This window comes from Anser anser, assembly GCF_964211835.1.
Source record: "Anser anser genome assembly, chromosome: 3".
Classification (NCBI taxonomy): Eukaryota; Metazoa; Chordata; class Aves; order Anseriformes; family Anatidae; genus Anser; species Anser anser.
The window spans coordinates 124,221,478-124,238,754 of NC_139722.1; the positions used below are offsets into that span (position 1 = coordinate 124,221,478).

The 17,277-nt window shown below is 51.4% G+C and overlaps 1 protein-coding gene and 1 long non-coding RNA gene across 11 annotated transcripts; both read left to right on the plus strand.

The window, feature by feature from the left end:
* The first annotated feature begins 360 nt into the window (after positions 1-360).
* On the plus strand, positions 361-8,951 carry LOC310897907 (uncharacterized protein). 10 transcript variants are annotated; one of them, XR_014582771.1, is made up of 7 exons: positions 361-4,373; positions 4,939-5,089; positions 6,529-6,675; positions 7,648-7,725; positions 8,039-8,107; positions 8,182-8,255; positions 8,685-8,951. XR_014582771.1 is itself a non-coding variant. In XM_083832066.1 (6 exons), exons 1-6 carry the CDS (start codon positions 4,158-4,160, stop codon positions 8,190-8,192), a joined length of 672 nt encoding a protein of 223 aa, XP_083688192.1. In that variant the 5' UTR covers positions 361-4,157; the 3' UTR covers positions 8,193-8,951. The 10 variants fall into 10 exon arrangements, 4 of the variants coding, with proteins under 4 accessions (XP_083688192.1, XP_083688194.1, XP_083688193.1 ...); XR_014582772.1 differs by having other exon boundaries at positions 8,710-8,951; XR_014582773.1 differs by having other exon boundaries at positions 8,789-8,951.
* A 2,078-nt stretch (positions 8,952-11,029) lies between these two features.
* Positions 11,030-16,780, plus strand: LOC310897910. The gene is made up of 2 exons (XR_014582784.1): positions 11,030-11,772; positions 13,339-16,780. It is a non-coding gene; the product is annotated as an uncharacterized lncRNA (long non-coding RNA).
* The last annotated feature ends 497 nt before the right edge of the window (positions 16,781-17,277 follow it).

Below are 17,277 nucleotides of genomic sequence, written 5' to 3' on the forward strand. Positions count from 1 at the left end.
CATAGGAAAGGTGCTTCAGTCCCTTACCGTCCTCGTGGCCCTCCGTTGGACTCTTCGCAGTGTGTCCAGGTCTCTCCTGTACTGGGAGGCCCAGGCCCAGCACGCCAGGTGCGGCCTCACCGTTCCTGAGCAGAGGCGGAGGATCGCCTTTCTTGACCTGCTGGCAATACTTTGCCTAATGCCACCCAGGATACCCTCAGCTGCTTTTGCAGCAAAGGCACATTGCTGTTTCGTGTTCAAGTTGGCGTCCACCAGGAAACTTAGCTCCTTTTCCGAGAAGTTCCTTTCTGGGAAAAAGTGCGATATCAGCGCTTTTCACTTTGTCCTACTGCAATAAATTTGTATCAGCTGTAAAGCTTTTCATCTTGTAACCCCACGTCTCAGACAATTACAAGTATGGTGAACAGCAAAAGTAAAGGTGAAATCTTACTGCGACCCTTCCTCTACCATGGAACGTGGTTACTCCCATTCTTTCTTTTGTCTTCTGTCTTCCAAAACACACTTGAAATAGTCAGGTAACTTTTTAAAATGAACTCTTATCTCCTCGCGTGTGTCACTTTTTTTCAAAGAACACGAAAATACGCTCTACTTTATAAAGTATGACCTCGCTTTAAAAAGCTGTTTTAACGCTCCTTAATTAAGCCTTCTTAATCAAGTGTCCGCTAGTTCTTTTCTTACCTCCTGTTATTTTCCTTAACGTGGGAATTCCTGCTCTGGCAATTTCTGTAGGACGCTTCTGAAATAGAAGTCCGGGCCTATTAGTCACATTTCAAGTCATCTGTCCTACAGACAATTTCAAGAGAGTTAAAAATGAAAACGTAGCTTATCCGTGAGCTACTTGAGAACTCCTTAGTGAAATGCTGCGTGAGCCTTTTGACTTGTTACTTCTGCTTCTGTTTCAAAACTTGTTCTGTATCGTTTCAGTTTGAGACAGGTTTTTTGATATCCACGCCAAGAAGAAAACCTTTCTTCTGTAGGAACCCTTCAGTGTGCACAGGGAGAGGCGTGGAGAGAGCAGCTATTCTGCAAGCTGTTACTCAGGCCGCTTTTGGCTTCCAGCGCTGTTTGTACATTCCCGTGTTGTTTTGCAATCTTTTCTCTTTTCGTTAGTTGTCTAATTAAACTTTTTCAAAGGATGCCTCCCTGTTTTCAGTTTTCTCCTAAATCTCTCCTGAGATTTAGCCGTCCTTGTATTCTTTTGCTCTTTGTCAAGTCTCTTTGATACAAGCTGTGTGCAGCTTTGATACGAGCTTGTTTGTCCCCTGTGACCTGGATGATCTTGCTGAATCTCCGTGATGCCTTGAAAAGGGCTGTGCTCGGGGACCGTGGCAGCATTTTGGTATCTGATACAGATTTTCCTGTTCTGGCATACAGTGAATTTCTTTGATATGTCTATTAGGACCGTACCTGTTTTCCTGCTTTGAGTAAAGAGTTGGAAGATGAAAGGTTAGCGTTCGTTTCCTCCCACATGGGCTGTAACCTTTGTCTGCGTGTCTTGTGGTTGTGTTTTGTTTGTTTGTTTGTTTGTTTTGGCAGGCCCTCCAGCAGAGCAGCAGGGTGAAAGGGCTCGAGCTGGTGGCAGGACCCTGGCAGCTCTGCAGCCTGAGCAGGTGAGAGAACAGTATGTGCTCACTCTTTAAGGTTGGGAACACGTGGCAAGCCTTAAAATACAGGTTTATAACACAAATGGGTCCTGGAAAAAATCAGCTGGCTCCAAGCATCCAGGGAGTCAAGACGGCGGGAAGATGTGTCAGTAGAAATGAGCTGAAGTGAGCCAGATGTCAAACACCACGGACTTCATATAAGGATGCAGTTCAGAAACTTTTCTCTTTCAGAGAGCGGAGATTGATTATCGTCTTGCTGACTTGTTACCTGATCAGAGAGAAGAAATTCTCTTGGCAAACGAGAAGGACTTAGAAGAAGCTGAAAATAAAGGTAATATTATGGGTCCTTTCATGGTACTCCTGTTGTCGTGAGCTTTTCTGGGCCTCAAAGGAAATGAGCAGAACTAGAATATTCCGTCACCTGCAATTGGATATTACGGCTGTCACAGGTTAGTGAGCCCAGGACTTTGAGAGCTTGTCGGTGGAAACAGCTGCAGCTTCCATAATTACATGAGAGATGTCTTCATCAGAGAAGACAGAGAGGCCTTTGAAAACAGCAACCCACGGCATTGTTTAAAAAAAAAAAAATCTAAATAAATAAATAAATAGCGTTTCCTTTTGCCAAAGGAGGCTCGCTTTAGGAATTGAATATAGCAAGTATCTGCCCTGTTATCGTCATGTATGAAATAGCATGAGTATCTCCCGGGCTGGTTAACGTGATGTTTGGCCCCTGTGGGGAAGGTTGTTACTGAAAAATGATGCTTTCCGGAACGAACCATATTACCTTCTGACCGAGGAAAGTACAGTTCAGGCAGCATAGACTAAATCCGTTCTTTTGCGTTCGAGGGGTGCATCGAGAAGCTGGTCTTGGGTTAGAAAATGTGTGAAACTGGCACGTCGCAAACTGTAATGCAGAGAGATCTTTGATAACAAAAGTGTATTTCTGTTGGTGAGTTACTGGAAGGCTGCAAGAAGTCTTGCCTCAAAAGACTCTTCTGAAATGAATTCTGTTGCCATCCCAGTTTTTTTTTTTTCTACGGGCACATTCTTGGGACTTGCTTCTGCAATGTCGAGAGTTATTCAGGGTTGGTTTTTGATACCCAGCGTAGAGAAGGAGTTAGCTTACGTTCAGGTGCTGCGGTTTCTGCACGTGTCTTATAACGTAGGTTCCCTGCTTAACTTGCAATTTATGAGGTTCCTACCAATGAGCACTTTCCTGTCCATGCCGAACGCAGCTGAGTTGCAGGCTACCATTAAACATCAAATGTTTGATATAGATTGCTAATAGCAAATCGCAACTGTTAAGAATATATGCTAAAAAAAATTAGCACAGAAAGTAGAAGCTCTAGGCTGTGAGTGGTCTGTCCCATACTGATACTGCATGTTTGCACCGAGGCAGAATGATTGCTTTCACTCGCTTGTGGAGCGATGAGTCTAGGCTCTCACTGCTAGTATTTTTAGCAAGACTGATTGAGCATTTCTCTAACATATGAGCAAGTGTTTGAGGAGCAAGTGATGGGTATGGGCACTTAGAAAGAGACTGCCAAAGGGCAGCTTCCTATTTTATAACTGAATTTTGTGAGCGTTGGTCCTCGTTTCATACTGAAGGGGAGTAGGCTCTAGTGAAGGGAGTATGTTCACGTGAAAGGAAAAGGCACTAGTCTCCCTCGTCTGCCATTATTACTTCCTTGCTGCTAGCTCTGTTCTTCATAGAAAGCCAGTATGTTTCCTCGTCACATTCTAGTCTGCCTGCCTAGACTTCAGCCTTTGCCTCCTGGGTCTCTTGCCTTGCATAGACAATCTCTCCCCTTCTCCTCTTCTTCTTCATCTCATTTGTAAACCTTTTATCAGGCTGATTCTTACTGGCTTCCCACCCCCACCCTCCGACCTTTTTCTATTTTTTCCTTTTTTTCTATTTTTTTTTTTACAGACTTAGGATGGCTTGTCTTGTTAGTTACTTTTTTTCCTGCCAGCCCCCAGCCTCAAGTTCTCCGATGCGACTTCAGAGGATCATCTTTGATACCTCCGCATCTGAATAATACGGTTTCTGTCCCATGCTGTAGCTGACGGCAGGACGGACTCTGAGTGCAGAGGAGAGGTTGCTTCCTCCCTGGTTTCCTATTGCGTCCCATACTGGTTTGGGTAAGCAATTACAGAGGAAATTTGACTTCTCCGTGGAGCAGCGTGTGCCTGACAGCTAGCTGGAGACAGCACACACGGCATTGAGTCAGCGCTCCGAGTGCGGTCCTGAGTTGCAGTAAAGGTAAAACAATTGCAGACTGACAGTTTAGCTTCTAAGGAGCATCTACAGATAGCACGTTTGCCTCTGATGCTTAAAAGGCGAGGGTCCGAGATCACATTTCACGGACTGCTTCCTAGAGATTTCAAGAAATGCAATCGTTCTGAAGCACAGCCGCGCTCCGTTATTGTTTAAAGGGAACAAACTGCCTTGAGACCCGTTACCTGCGAGGGAACCGAGGGCGGAAGTGACGTCAGGGCGTGCCCTCACTGAGGGCCAAAACGGCTCCGTGATTGGCTGGACCGTGAGGGCGGATGCGGTGTCCGAGCGAGCCGTCAGTGAGGGCGGGAGCATTCCGTGATTGGCTGGGAACCCAGGGCGGAAGCGGCGTCACGGCTAGCCTTAACTCAGGGCGGAAACGCTCCGTGATTGGCTCGGAGGAGCCCAGGGCGGAGGTGCCGTGCAGGGCTTGCCGGCGCTATGGGCGGCAGCGGCCGCGCCGGGCCGCCGCGGCGCGGTGCCGCAACGAGGTTGGTGGTCGGTGCCGCCCCGGGCCGGGCCGGGCCGGGAGGGGGCGAGGCGGCGGGCGGTTGGGGCGCCACGCGGTCGGCGGCTTCTGCGGAAACGGCCCTTGTGCGGGGCGGGGGCGGCGCCGCGCCGGAGCGGGCGGAGCGGAGCGGGCGTGCGGCGGGGTCTGCACTGCGCGGGGCTTCGGAGGGCTGGGGGAGAGGGGGGCGAAGCGGCGCGGGGGGCGGGCGGTTGCGTGCGCTTGGCCGACTCCCCTCTGGGGCGGATGGACTGCTCCGTCCCGCGGCATGCTGGGAGCTGTAGTTCTGTGGTGCGCGGCCGGTCTTTCCCCGAGCCGGGGCCGCGGCCGGGAGGCGCAGGTTGCCGCTGGCTGCGAGCGCGGCTGCCGGCGGTGAGGCGAGCGAGAGCCTTCGGGGGCGCTTCCCCGGAGCGTCGGGCCGGGGGGCGTGGGGGCTGCGGCGGCCGGGCGCGGGTCCTCGCTGCGCCCGATCGTCGGGCTGCGCCTCGGAGGTTTTCCTCCCCCCGCGCGCTGACGGCCGGCTCTCTCCTTTCCCTGCGGCTCACCAGGGCAGAAGCAGCTCCCCGCCGCTGGGACCCCCGCGGGGTTTGTCGCCGAGCGAAGGTGGCGCGGCAGCTGAAGGGAGGAAAGCTGCAGCTGGCGTGCTGCAGTCGCAGGTTTCCCAGGAGAAAGAGCAGCCCGTCTGTCCCAGCTGTCCGGGTAAGTCGCAGCGACCTCCGGGTGAAACCGAGGCGTGCTCGTAAACTTCCTGCAGCCCAGGCTCAAAGGCTTAATCAAATTTGCAGAAGCGCGAACTGCTCGGTGTGGGAAGCTTAAAGGAAAGCCACGTAGTGCCTGCCAAGCTGTAGTAGCTTCTTAGACCTAGAACGAATTGGCCTGTTGAGCTCTGTCTCTTTGTTGCTCAGTCTGTGGTACAAGAGGCTAACCTTTGTCCTGCCTCAGCTTTCAGAGTTGTCCTAGAAATACACCGGTGCTTGCGGGGCTTTCCAGAACGCTGGTTGTGGTCGGTCAAGACAGACGTGAGAGGTGATTTCTGCCTGTCTGTCTGTCTGTTGGTTATGTCCCGAGAGTTTTGCTTGAACTGTGTGCAACAAAAGAGGCCTTGAGCCCGTACTGAGCAGCGAGAGAAAGCAAAACTCCAGGTAAGCGCTGGCCGTGGCAAAGTTGCTTGGGAATTGAGCGGCTGGGGGCTTTCCAGCAGAACTCGGTACGCAGACAGAAACGTGACCTTCGAGGTCTGCCTTGCGTTGAAGCTGTGGTATTTGACCCATAACTGTATGGAGCTGCTAAATCCTAGAGGGGATGATAGAGACGTCCCTGGTTCAGCCTTTTTTGCCACAGTCATTGCAGAAATGTTGGAAAAGTGAGTATCATCCCTCTCTTTAAATTCATCTTTTAAAGCGTTCTTTCTGCAGACTCCTGTCTGTGGTTAGGTACTTGATTTGCGTGAAACAGAGCCAGACTTTCCTATTAACTAGCGCCCCGATTGAAATTCCCTGTCATCGGAGGACAGGAACTATAAATGGTGCTTGGCAGTTTAAAATCTCTTGGCTTCTATGGAGGCTAACTTGCCAAAGCGAATAGGAAGTAGCCTAAAGTTCGGTAAAGACGCTGAATAGAAAAGGTCCTCTTCTTGACGGGAAAAGAGCTTTGCAGAACACAAGCTCTGTTTCCCGTAGGGCTCCCTACTTACCCACCCGCTCAGCGATTATTGCAGGCTTTGACTGGTCCCCTCAGGTCCAATATCGCACAAGCGTTGTGCCGCAGACGGTACCTTAGCTTACTTTCCATCTCGTGCTGCGTTACTTATACCCACAGAAGACTTACTTCAGCGTCAAATAAACCCCGTGCGAAGCGTCCCCGACTCATGCCAGTGGGACCATCCTGTTGTGGCTGGTAAAATCCAGGAACAGGACGATGCTTGGAAGAATGTAACCTGTGGAGGAGCAGGCAACAGTCTCCTGTTAGGCAACAGGTTTTCGAGACTGGTTTTCCCACCGCCCTGTGCGTTTTGAAGGAGGCAGTCCCTAAGCTGATGCAATCCAACTGCATCTAAGCTGTAGGTTGGTACTTCCATAAGCTATAAAGGAACTTAACGTGTTGGGTTTTTTTGTTTGTTTGTTTGTTTTTTAATCGAGGCTCGTGTGCGTGCGTTTGGCTTGTCCCGATGGCTGGTGTAGATGATCACTCACATGCCCCAAAGCTCCTTGTGCTGATGTTGGATCTGCCCCTTGGCAAAGGACTGTATCCCGTGTGTTCAGCTTTTCTTCCTTACCGTCTCGTATGTATGTATGTATTTATTTACTTTTCTGAAAGAAAGGGTGGATTTTTCATGGGTCTCTCTGTGAGCGTATCGAACCAGGCTGTTCAAATGGCTGTCGACGAAGGGGATTTTGTTGGCTCTTTTAGATAGCTATTCCTACCAAAGATTGCATCGGTTACAAAAGGTTGTAGTAACCTCGCAGTCTCTACGTTCTGTAGCGTCTGTAGCAAAATAAACTGGCAGATGAATAAATGAGCAGGTACAAATACACGTGACTCTACAGCTGAGATTAAATAACGTGCTGTTTCTTCTGTGTTTTGTCTTTCAAAGCGCATTGTTGCCGAGCGCCTGAGCTTTTTGCTCGTGTTACCGAGGCAAGGAATGGCTGTGCTTCTTCCCCCCTCATCCCTCTCTTTTTTTTTTTTCTCCTCCTCTCCCTTGATGACAGGGACTCAAAATGTTTTCCTCGGATGTCCACGTGAAAATTTAAAAAAAAAAAAAAAAAGGCGACGGTGAACACTGACAGAATTGGGTGACTTTTTTAAGGCAGAGGGCAAAGAACGTGGAAATTTCTAGTATGTTAGTGTCACTCTGTTAACAGAACCAACGTACACGCCGCTTGCTGTCCCTAGTTTTTTGGTTTGGTTTTCCTTTCAGTAGTCTCCCCAAAGGCTCCACAAAGGACACCTTGTGTATCTTTTCTGTTCTTCCAGGATTCATTTGTCAGGAAAGACAACCATGAAATCCAAGGGCTGTGGACAACCATCTACCAGATGGTTGTTGCAGTTGCCTTTGGTCACGTCATTCGTCCTTTTAGCTCGCCCTTTCCTTTACCTTGAGTGGAATTTTTCTTGCCGCGCTGTTTGCAGTGGTAACATTGCTGCCGAGGTGTTTTTTGACTAAAAATGATCTTAACTGTAGTAGTGAATTCACAGATTGTGGCTTTGTGTAATGACTCCCATGATCGCAACTTTTTTTTTTTCCTTTGTCACAGATAGGAGAAAAGCTCTTTCCAGAGAGATGGAGAAGGAATTAATTATACCTCTGCCTCATTCTGTGAGACCGGAAGACAGTGAGTGACTAACTGTAAGCTGCGATTCTCAGGAGTTGCATAGCTAAGAGTCTCGGGTTCCTTCTCTGCCTGACCCCTAGGGCCTTAGGCATGGGAAATCTTAGGCTTAATGTTTTTCCCTATGAAATACTGTCACGTTAAGGGGCATAGCTGAGTAACTGTTACAGTTGCGGTCGGATTCAGGGTACTGACCTATCATGGTCACGGATTCACCTAAATAATGTAGCACGCCCTTGGTCTAGTCACGTTTAATGAGAACTGTCACGGCTGGGAACAATGCAATGAAGGGCAGTGTTCAAATGTTACCCCACAGAGTCCCAGTGCGGAGGGTGGCAGGGGGAAGAGAGGCTCAGCCCGTCGACTGATCCCAGAAGTCAGAAAGGTATCCTTCGTGATGGTATCTTCCCTAACATCCCCTTTCACTTCAGACAGTTTACATTATTTTCTCTCCTTTAGGTGGGGCTTGAGTGACTCTCGTCAGGCATACCTTGGTTATGATTGGTGAAAAGTTTTCTTGCTTTTGTTTAAAGGTAAGGGGTCTGAGAAATTCATAGCACGCCCTCAGTGAGGGGTGGTCGTCCCTTGGAGGCACGGACCTTTTGGGATGGAGGTGTGTTTTGGTATTATGATGATACTAGAATGAGCAAAAGTTCCCTAGAGTACAGTGTTTTGTTAAAAACATGACAGGTCGTTGGCTCAGGGTAGCAAAGGTGCAGCTTATCAGTGTGTCTCAGCTTATCAGTGGGTCTCAGTGTGCACGAGAGCATCGGATCCCCATCTGGTTGCAGAGCCTATCCGTGGTGTTTCCACTCCGCTTTACGCTCCCTCCCCTTCCTTGGAGTCAGCACACCGAGTTCCCCTAGTGCGATAGCACGTAAAGTTGGAGGCCTAGGGAACGCTTAGGTAGCGCAGCTGCCCTCCACCCTGAAAGCTTCGATGCTGTACGCTTTCTTTAAAAGGTGAATATGAGTTTAATTTGCCTAGTTACTTCAGGCAATTACTCTGCAACTACCCAAAGCAGCGACAGTGAGAAGCCCACTTCCAGCATCCGCTCCCCACGCAGGGACGGACAGACGGACGCCGCTCTTTGCCTTGCCCGCCAGGGGAAGGGGAGAACGACCGGGCAGGGAGCCCCACCGCAGCCCCCCTCCCCGGAGTCCTGCACAGCAGTTTAATAAAGTTTGCTTTCCGGCCCGTGCCCCCTTTGGTGGTTGCCATCCCAGGAAGTGGCTTTCGCCGTCTGTGTGTGGGTGCAGGTTCCGTAGCGGGGTGGGTATGGAGGGGGGGTGGCCCCGTGTCTGTCGGCCGGAGTGCGGGGCCAGCCCTGCCAGGTGGGGGGGCAGCTGCCTATTGTGGGACGGGGAGGGCGGCTCGCTGCTGTCTTTGCTCCCTGGGGTGGGGAGACTGCTCTGTGGGGTGGGGGCTGCTTGCAGAGGCGCAAGTGGGGAGGGGGCTGGGGGTTCCCGGCAGGACCCCCAGGGCAGGCGATGGCGTTGTGGAGGCCGGGTCCCGGGGGATTGCCGGCTGGGGCAAGGAAAGCCCAGGCGGGGGTGGCATGGGGTGGCAGGCACAGGTCTGCGGGTGCTGGGCTGCAGGTGGGGAAGCCTGGGGCTGGCTCCATGGTGTCTGCAGTGTCAAGCCGCCAGGAGCACCATTCCCCCAGCAAGCCGGGAGTTGTGGTCGTTGGGCTCAGAGCATCCCGTTGCCCGCGTTGGGTTCGTTGTTATTATCTCCCTGCCTTTTTTGTCCCGATAAAAAATGTACTGTTACAGCTTGCCGCCGCTCAGCTTCCCAGCCGTGAGCGGCACGTTGCTCAAGGCAGACCCTTCCTCCCTGAGGCGGCGCGGGGTGCAAATTTCTGCTGTTTTCGTTTGTGCTTTCTCTGGGAAAATGGTCTGGGAAGCCGTCCCTGCTGCCCTCAGGACGCATCCTGCCGGCGAGAAGCGGGTACTGCAGGCGGCGGGGCCACGCATGCGCGGTGGCGCCTTTGGATGCCCCCTTCCGCCACCTGCTGGTGAAAATCCGGTACTGCAGGCGCCTTGGGTCAGCGCATATGCTGTGGTGCCCCCTGGCGCCCTCTGCGCCACCTGGTGGCCAAAAGTGGGTACTGCAGGCGCCTCGGGGCCGTGCATACGCTGTGGCGCCCTCTGCCGCCGCCTGGTGGCGAAAAGTGGGTACTGCAGGCGCCCCGGGGCCGCGCAAGCGCGTTGGCGCCCCCTGGCGCCCTCTGCCGCCGCCTGGTGGCGAAAAGTGGGTACTGCAGGCGCCCCGGGGCCGCGCATGCGCGGTGGCGCCCTCTGCCGCTGCCTGGTGGCGAAAAGTGGGTACTGCAGGCGCCCCGGGGCCTTGCAAGCGCGTTGGCGCACCCTGGCGCCCTCTGCCGCCGCCTGGTGGCCAAAAGTGGGTACTGCAGGCGCCCCGGGGCCGCGCATGCGCGGTGGCGCCCCCAGGCGCCCTCTGCCGCCGCCTGGTGGCGAAAAGTGGGTACTGCAGGCGCCCCGGGGCCGCGCATGCGCGGTGGCGCCCCCTGGCGCCCTCTGCCGCCGCCTGGTGGCGAAAAGTGGGTACTGCAGGCGCCCCGGGGCCGCGCATGCGCGGTGGCGCCCTCTGCCGCCGCCTGGTGGCGAAAAGTGGGTACTGCAGGCGCCCCGGGGCCGCGCATGCGCGGTGGCGCCCCCTGGCGCCCTCTGCCGCCGCCTGGTGGCGAAAAGTGGGTACTGCAGGCGCCCCGGGGCCGCGCATGCGCGGTGGCGCCCCCTGGCGCCCTCTGCCGCCGCCTGGTGGCGAAAAGTGGGTACTGCAGGCGCCCCGGGGCCGCGCATGCGCGGTGGCGCCCCCTGGCGCCCTCTGCCGCCGCCTGGTGGCGAAAAGTGGGTACTGCAGGCGCCCCGGGGCCGCGCATGCGCGGTGGCGCCCCCTGGCGCCCTCTGCCGCCGCCTGGTGGCCAAAAGTGGGTACTGCAGGCGCCCCGGCGCCGCGCATGCGCGGTGGCGCCCCCTGGCGCCCTCTGCCGCCGCCTGGTGGCCAAAAGTGGGTACTGCAGGCGCCCCGGGGCCGCGCATGCGCGGTGGCGCCCCCTGGCGCCCTCTGCCGCCGCCTGGTGGCCAAAAGTGGGTACTGCAGGAGCCCCGGGGCCGTGCATACGCTGTGGCGCCCTCTGCCGCCGCCTGGTGGCGAAAAGTGGGTACTGCAGGCGCCCCGGGGCCGCGCAAGCGCGTTGGCGCCCCCTGGCGCCCTCTGCCGCCGCCTGGTGGCGAAAAGTGGGTACTGCAGGCGCCCCGGGGCCGCGCATGCGCGGTGGCGCCCTCTGCCGCCGCCTGGTGGCGAAAAGTGGGTACTGCAGGCGCCCCGGGGCCGCGCATGCGCGGTGGCGCCCCCTGGCGCCCTCTGCCGCCGCCTGGTGGCGAAAAGTGGGTACTGCAGGCGCCCCGGCGCCGCGCATGCGCGGTGCCGCCTTTCAATGCCCTCTTCCGCCACCTGCTGGTGAAAATCCGGTACTGCAGGCGCCTTCGGTCAGCGCATACCCTGTGGCTCCCCCTGGCGCCCTCTTCGCCACCTGGTGGCGAAAAGTGGGTACTGCAGGCGCCTCGGGGCCACGAGTGATGTTACTACATCATTTGCTACATTTTTTCCTGCGAGTGATGTTACTACATTGATTTTGGTTTTGGGGTGTAATCTGTTATGCTGCTAGATTTTTCTTCCTGTGCAGAAGAAAAGTTGAGCTAATTCCAGTTAGCTTCAGTAACTTGCTTTCTCATATTGTCATTTCAATATTCAAAGCTGAAGCAAAAGCATTGGTATTGTTGCTTCTAGAGAGACGCCAGTTCTCCGGTCTGCACTCTGCATGCTGTTCAGATAAGCTAGAAAAAAATAAAGGAAAAGAAAAACAGCTGCTGCTTCTCCTGCTCTCTTTCTGCTTTCTACTTTCTTGTGCTTTGCCCCTCCCCTTTCCCAGGTGATTGGCTTTGGGTTCCAGGGAGGGCCTAATGGTAATTGAGTCACAGGCATCCCATCAGAGAGCTCATTCTGCCTGGGCTGCAGTTTGGGGTAAGTGCTTTGTTTTTGCTTCAGTCAGTTGCAGGGGTCTTTAGGTGGGTCAGAGTCTACGGACTGATGCGTTTCCAAGTAGAGATAGGTACGTCCTTCTTTGTGAGGTAACAACTAGTAGGATCCTTGCTGATCCTGGCTGGAATAATAATAATGCACAACACCGAAATCATATGAGAGATTTGGGGTCAGAATGGGAAAGTACTCGTGGATGAATCCCAAGGACCTGGTATCCCAAGGTCTCTTGAAAGTTCATTTTGTGATTAAAGCCTGGCAAGATACACAGAAAAAGCTCCAGAAGGTGGGGGTTGTAGTGAACAGTCACTGTGGGGGGCCCTCCTGCGGGAGGCCCTGGAGGTGTATATCGGGAGGGGAGATGAGAAGGAAAAGCAGAGAGCGAAACTAATGGTATTGACAGTGTAGCAGGTAGTGAGGCAGAGGGTTGGAGAGAGAGGAAGAAAATCATCTGGGGGAGTCAGGGCCAGGATGGAAAGGAGAGGAAGAGAGATGAAGGAATAGCAGGCAAGGAAAGACAGGCTTTGAAGTGTGGCCAGGCTGGCCGTTTCAAATAGGAATATCCAGAGTGGAAGAAGGAGGAGAGAAGGAAAATGGGAAAGTACAGGCTGGAGAAAGATAGAAGTGTTAAAAAGGGTTATTGAAGGTGTTAAAGGTGGGGTATGTAGTGTTTGACAGAGCTGTTTGAAGTTGAATGAGCAGGGAAAGAGGATGAAGGCATTATCTAAGTAACAGTCTAGAAGTTTTGGTATATTTGCTGTGATGTTTGGTCAGTTTCCCAAGTATGGGGGGGGGGGGGGGGCAGCCTGCTCCACCCCCCCTCTCCCCCCCCAAACCTTGGTATGTGAACCCAATACACTGGGGCAGCTAGATCATTACTGGCTTGTAAAGTATCAGGGATTAAATTAACTAATGAAACCCTAAAAGTGATGGGGGTAGAAGGGGCTGGGATAACAGCCCCACTTTTGGGGGATACCAGGCTGAGAGTAGGGGATAAAATGATTACTGGGCAATTACTGTATGTACCAAAGGCAGGGACTAACTTGTAGGGAAGGGATTTGATGATGAAATTGGGCATTCAAATAGCAAATTGTTAGACTGGAATAACAGTGTTATTAATGGAGTGCTCTCAGGCCCTGAGAGCAAAGATCTATTCACCTCTGACTGGAAAGACCCTGAAATGGGGGCGGAAGCAACAATACAGATGGACAGTTTTACCTCAGGGGTTTACAGGGCCACCAATTTATTTGGGCAAGTTCTAGAACAGATTTTGGAGCAATTACAACCTCCCGAGGAGGTATTACTGTTACAAATATGTAGATGATCATTTATTGTCAGGACAGGAGAAAAGAGTTGTGAAGGAAGCTACTGACAAGCTATTCGGCTCGGGAGTATTGAAAAAGAAATTACAATATGTAGAAGGAGAAGTCAGGTATTTAAGGCATCTAATGTCTGAGGGAAAACAAAGAATAAATCCAGAGAGGATTCAGGGAATTGTTGAAAACTGAGAAAGAATTAAAAAGTTTTGAGAGATTTTTTTTTTTTTTTAAGGAATCAGGCACCACGAAGTCTGAGGGAAAATGGATACTCCCTGATGGGAGAGAAATGCTGAATAAAGCACCAATGAGGCAAATATTAACTGTTTTACATCAAGAGAGTCACTGGGAGGTGCAAGCAATGTGTGATGTTGTGCTAAGAAAGTATGTCTGTGTAGGAGTATACACTGTAGCGAAGCAAATATGCAGAGGATGTACCGTATGTCAAAAGGTAAATAAAAAGGTCATCCGTAACCCATCTAGAGGGGGACGGGAGCCAGGGATTTGACCTTTCCAAAGCATACAGGTAGACTTTACCGAGTTACCTAAAGTAGGGAGACTAAAGTACTTGTTTGTCCTAGTTGACCGGATGGGTGTAAGCTTTCCCCTCAGTATCTGCCACTGCGAACACGGTGGCTAAGGTATCACTGGAGCAAATAGTCCCTAGATATGGGATAGTTGAAAACATTGATTCAGGTCACGGAAGTCATCTCGCTTCACGAGTACTGCAAGGGCTAATGCAGGCCTTAGAGATTCAATGGAATTTTCACACCCCCTGGCACCCCTCCTCTTCTGGGAAGGTAGAGTGAATGAACCAGACATTAAAGAAGCAATTAACTAAGTTAGTGTTAGAAACCCAACTTCCTTGGGTAGAATGATTACCTTTAGCACTCCTCCAGGTTCAAACAGCACCAAGAAACGATATAGGAATTTCACCGTATGAGATGTTGTTCGGATTCCCCTATCTGGGCAGAAGGGATGAGATACCACAATTCAAAACAAGAGAAGTTTCCTAAGAACTGTATTCTGGGGTTGTCCTCTTCTTTGTCATCTCTCAGGACCCGTGGGTTGTTGGCTCAAACCCCACCTTTGGAATTCCCCATTCTCCACCATCAACCAGGAAATTGGGTCCTGATTCGGACCTGGAAAGAATCAAAACTCCAGCCTGAATGGGAAGGACTATTCCAAGTACTACTAACCACTGAAACAGCCGTAAGAACTGCACAAAAAGGCTGGACTCACTATACTCGAGTGAAGGCATCCGTCGACCCTAATACCTGGGAAGCTGTTCCTACAGAAGACTTGTTGGAAGTTGAAATCGAAGAGAAAAATCTTGTAGTGGACTGTGAGCAGGATAAAAGCTTACAGTTGTAAACTAACCTTTTATTTTCACAGGTAACTAATGAGTGTGACTTGTGATTGAGAGAAAGGACTGGCCTATAGCGAATCAAAGTGCTCCCAAGGGGTTTTTGTTCTAGTAGTAGGGTACATATATCTTACTCTTTGTATTGGTAATTATTTGGAAACCTAAGGGTTAAAAATAATGACCGGGAAAAATCAACTATTAATTTTGTTTCTAGTGACTGTAGGCCTCAGAGAAGGCCTTGGTCAATTGGCAACTTGGAAAAGGCATGACCAGATAATAGTAAGATGGGATACCCCGTCAAAATAGGGGTGAATGTGACAGAGGGTTATGTACCACAATCTGTCATGTTTGATGCTTGTGAGGTGTTAGCTTGTGGAGATTTAAATGCCCAATGACAACTGAGCAGAGAGAACAAGTAACTGGGAGACACCCAACAGCCAGATTGAGAGCAGCTGTATGGAAACGATCCTCTATTGCCATCAGAGAAAGGGAGAAACTCAAGGAGAAAACAGGAGAGAAAACAGGAGGCTCTCTTTGAAATGTGGCAGTTCAAACATTTGAGATTGAAACAGGGTATGGGGATGTGAATGCCTGGATAGAATGGGTCAAATATGCTGTCCAGAGTCTCAACCGTAGCACTTGCTATGCTTGTGCCTCGGGACGACGGATTGCCCGGATAGTGCCCTTCCCATTGGGGTGGACCAGGGATTCCCAGGGGATGCGATGTATGATTGCATTGTACCAAGAAAAGACTGCCTGGGGAAATGAGGCCTGTAAGTCTCTCTCTTTGCTGTTCCCTTCCTTGCGTGATAGCAATATCAGGGTTCCCCCTGCATTCTCTACAGCTACAGGTGACCATGCAGCTTGCCTCTCACGGCAGGGTGTGAGCGCTACCCGGCATCTGGGAGAATTTGCCTTGTGCACGAGGACCTTGAATGCTACCAAGGACCTGATGGGAAACTGCTCAAGACTTGAGATCCCCAGGGCAGATCTGTGGTGGTACTGCAGAGGGAAGATCTTATGGTCCACCCTACCATCTAATTGGGGAGGCACTTTTGCACTTGTTCAATTAGCTATACCCTTCACCCTGGCATTTGAAAGAGAAACATCACAAATACACAGAAGAAGTAAAAGAGGCTTAGGAATGTCATTTGATGATAGAGTGTACATAGATTCTGTTGGGGTGCCTAGAGGAGTTCCCGATGAACAGAAAGCCAGGAATCACATTGCTGCAGGGTTTGAGTCGCTGTTCTGGTGGGTAACAATCAATAAGAGTATTTATTATAGTCAGCAGATATTCATAAATCATACAAGGGATGTGATAAGAGAAATCGCTGAACAACTAGATGCCACCAGCAAAATGGCTTGGGAAAACAGAATAGCATTAGATATGTTGATCGCGGAGAAAGGAGGTGTGTGTGTGTGTGTGATACTGAGCAACCATTGTTGCACTTTTATACCCAACAATACTGCCCCAGATGGCACAGTAACTAGAGCGTTGCAAGGGCTTCCCGCCCTTGCCAGTGAATTGGCAGAGTAATTAGGAACCGGCCCTTCCTTCGCGGGATGTTCGGAATCTTGGTTTGGTAAATGGAAAGGGATCCTAGCGTCCGTATCTGCGTCCTTGATCGTAGTATCAGGAGTTTTGACGGCCCTTGGTTGTTGCATTATCCCCTGTGTAAAAGGACTAGTACAGCGGCTCACTGAAACTGCACTATCGAAAGAAATGACCGTGGAGCCACCACCTTACTCACGTAAGGCGATGATATTAGAGGGGATGGAAAGCAAAGAAGGTGAAGAAGAGGAAGAGATCTACCAAATTACACCGCAGAGAAAAGTTTTGCAAAAATCAACAATTTATAAAGAAGAAAAGGGGGGAATTGTGGGAATAAAAATGTTGTTTTTGCAGAGTTACGTTGTTTAGAGGGAAGGAATGCGGTGTTGAGATAGGCTCGCAGTGATAAGAAAGCTTAACGGACAACCTTGTAAAATGCAGACAACCGGACCCCTCAGAGCAGCTAGGTGAAAATCACGGCGTCAAGTCAGATCAGTGAAGAAACATTACCACTTCAAACAGTAAAAAAGTCAAAAGAAATTTGAAATTGAACAGGCCGGCAACTGAAGGCCACGTAGTGTCTGTGAAGCGTCGGATAGGTTGTGAACCCGGAATACCCAGTCAGTGGGGAAACAGGGGAGGGTCCCGGTCGTCGAGAAAGAAAGTACACAAACCGTACTGTGTGACTAGTAGGCGCGCTCCTGCTTGTGGGACGCGTGCCATTGCGATCGCGAATAAATTACTACTTCACTGAGATCCTCGCCTGAGCCTAAGCTACTGGCTACGGAGTGTTTCTCACGCTCCCTGCGCGTAATCCTGGCTACAATATACCGCGTTATCGAAGGTGCCTTTTAAACAACAGTGATAGAAACTCAGGGGGCGATAGTACTGACCCTGGGTGTGGAATTATCCACGCAGGGAATAATCCACGCTGCACCAAATATGGTAGCCACAGGAACGCTAATATACATAGCGCGTGCCAGATGCGACGTGAGAATCCTGCAACTGGATGGCCTGTCCCAAATGGCGAGAGGTGGTACTGGCTACGTGGCAATAAAGCCAAGAAGGTGTTGCCCCTGGGATGGAAGGGAGCTTGCACCCTGGAGGCAATAATTCCAAACGTGACTATTATTGAAGACCCACAAAGCCAAAGCCCCCTTGAGACCACACGCAGGATTAAGCGGACTCCAGACAATTCTCTAGTAAAATTCTCTAGTATTTCACAGCTTTGCAAGGTGGTTTTTACCTCGGTG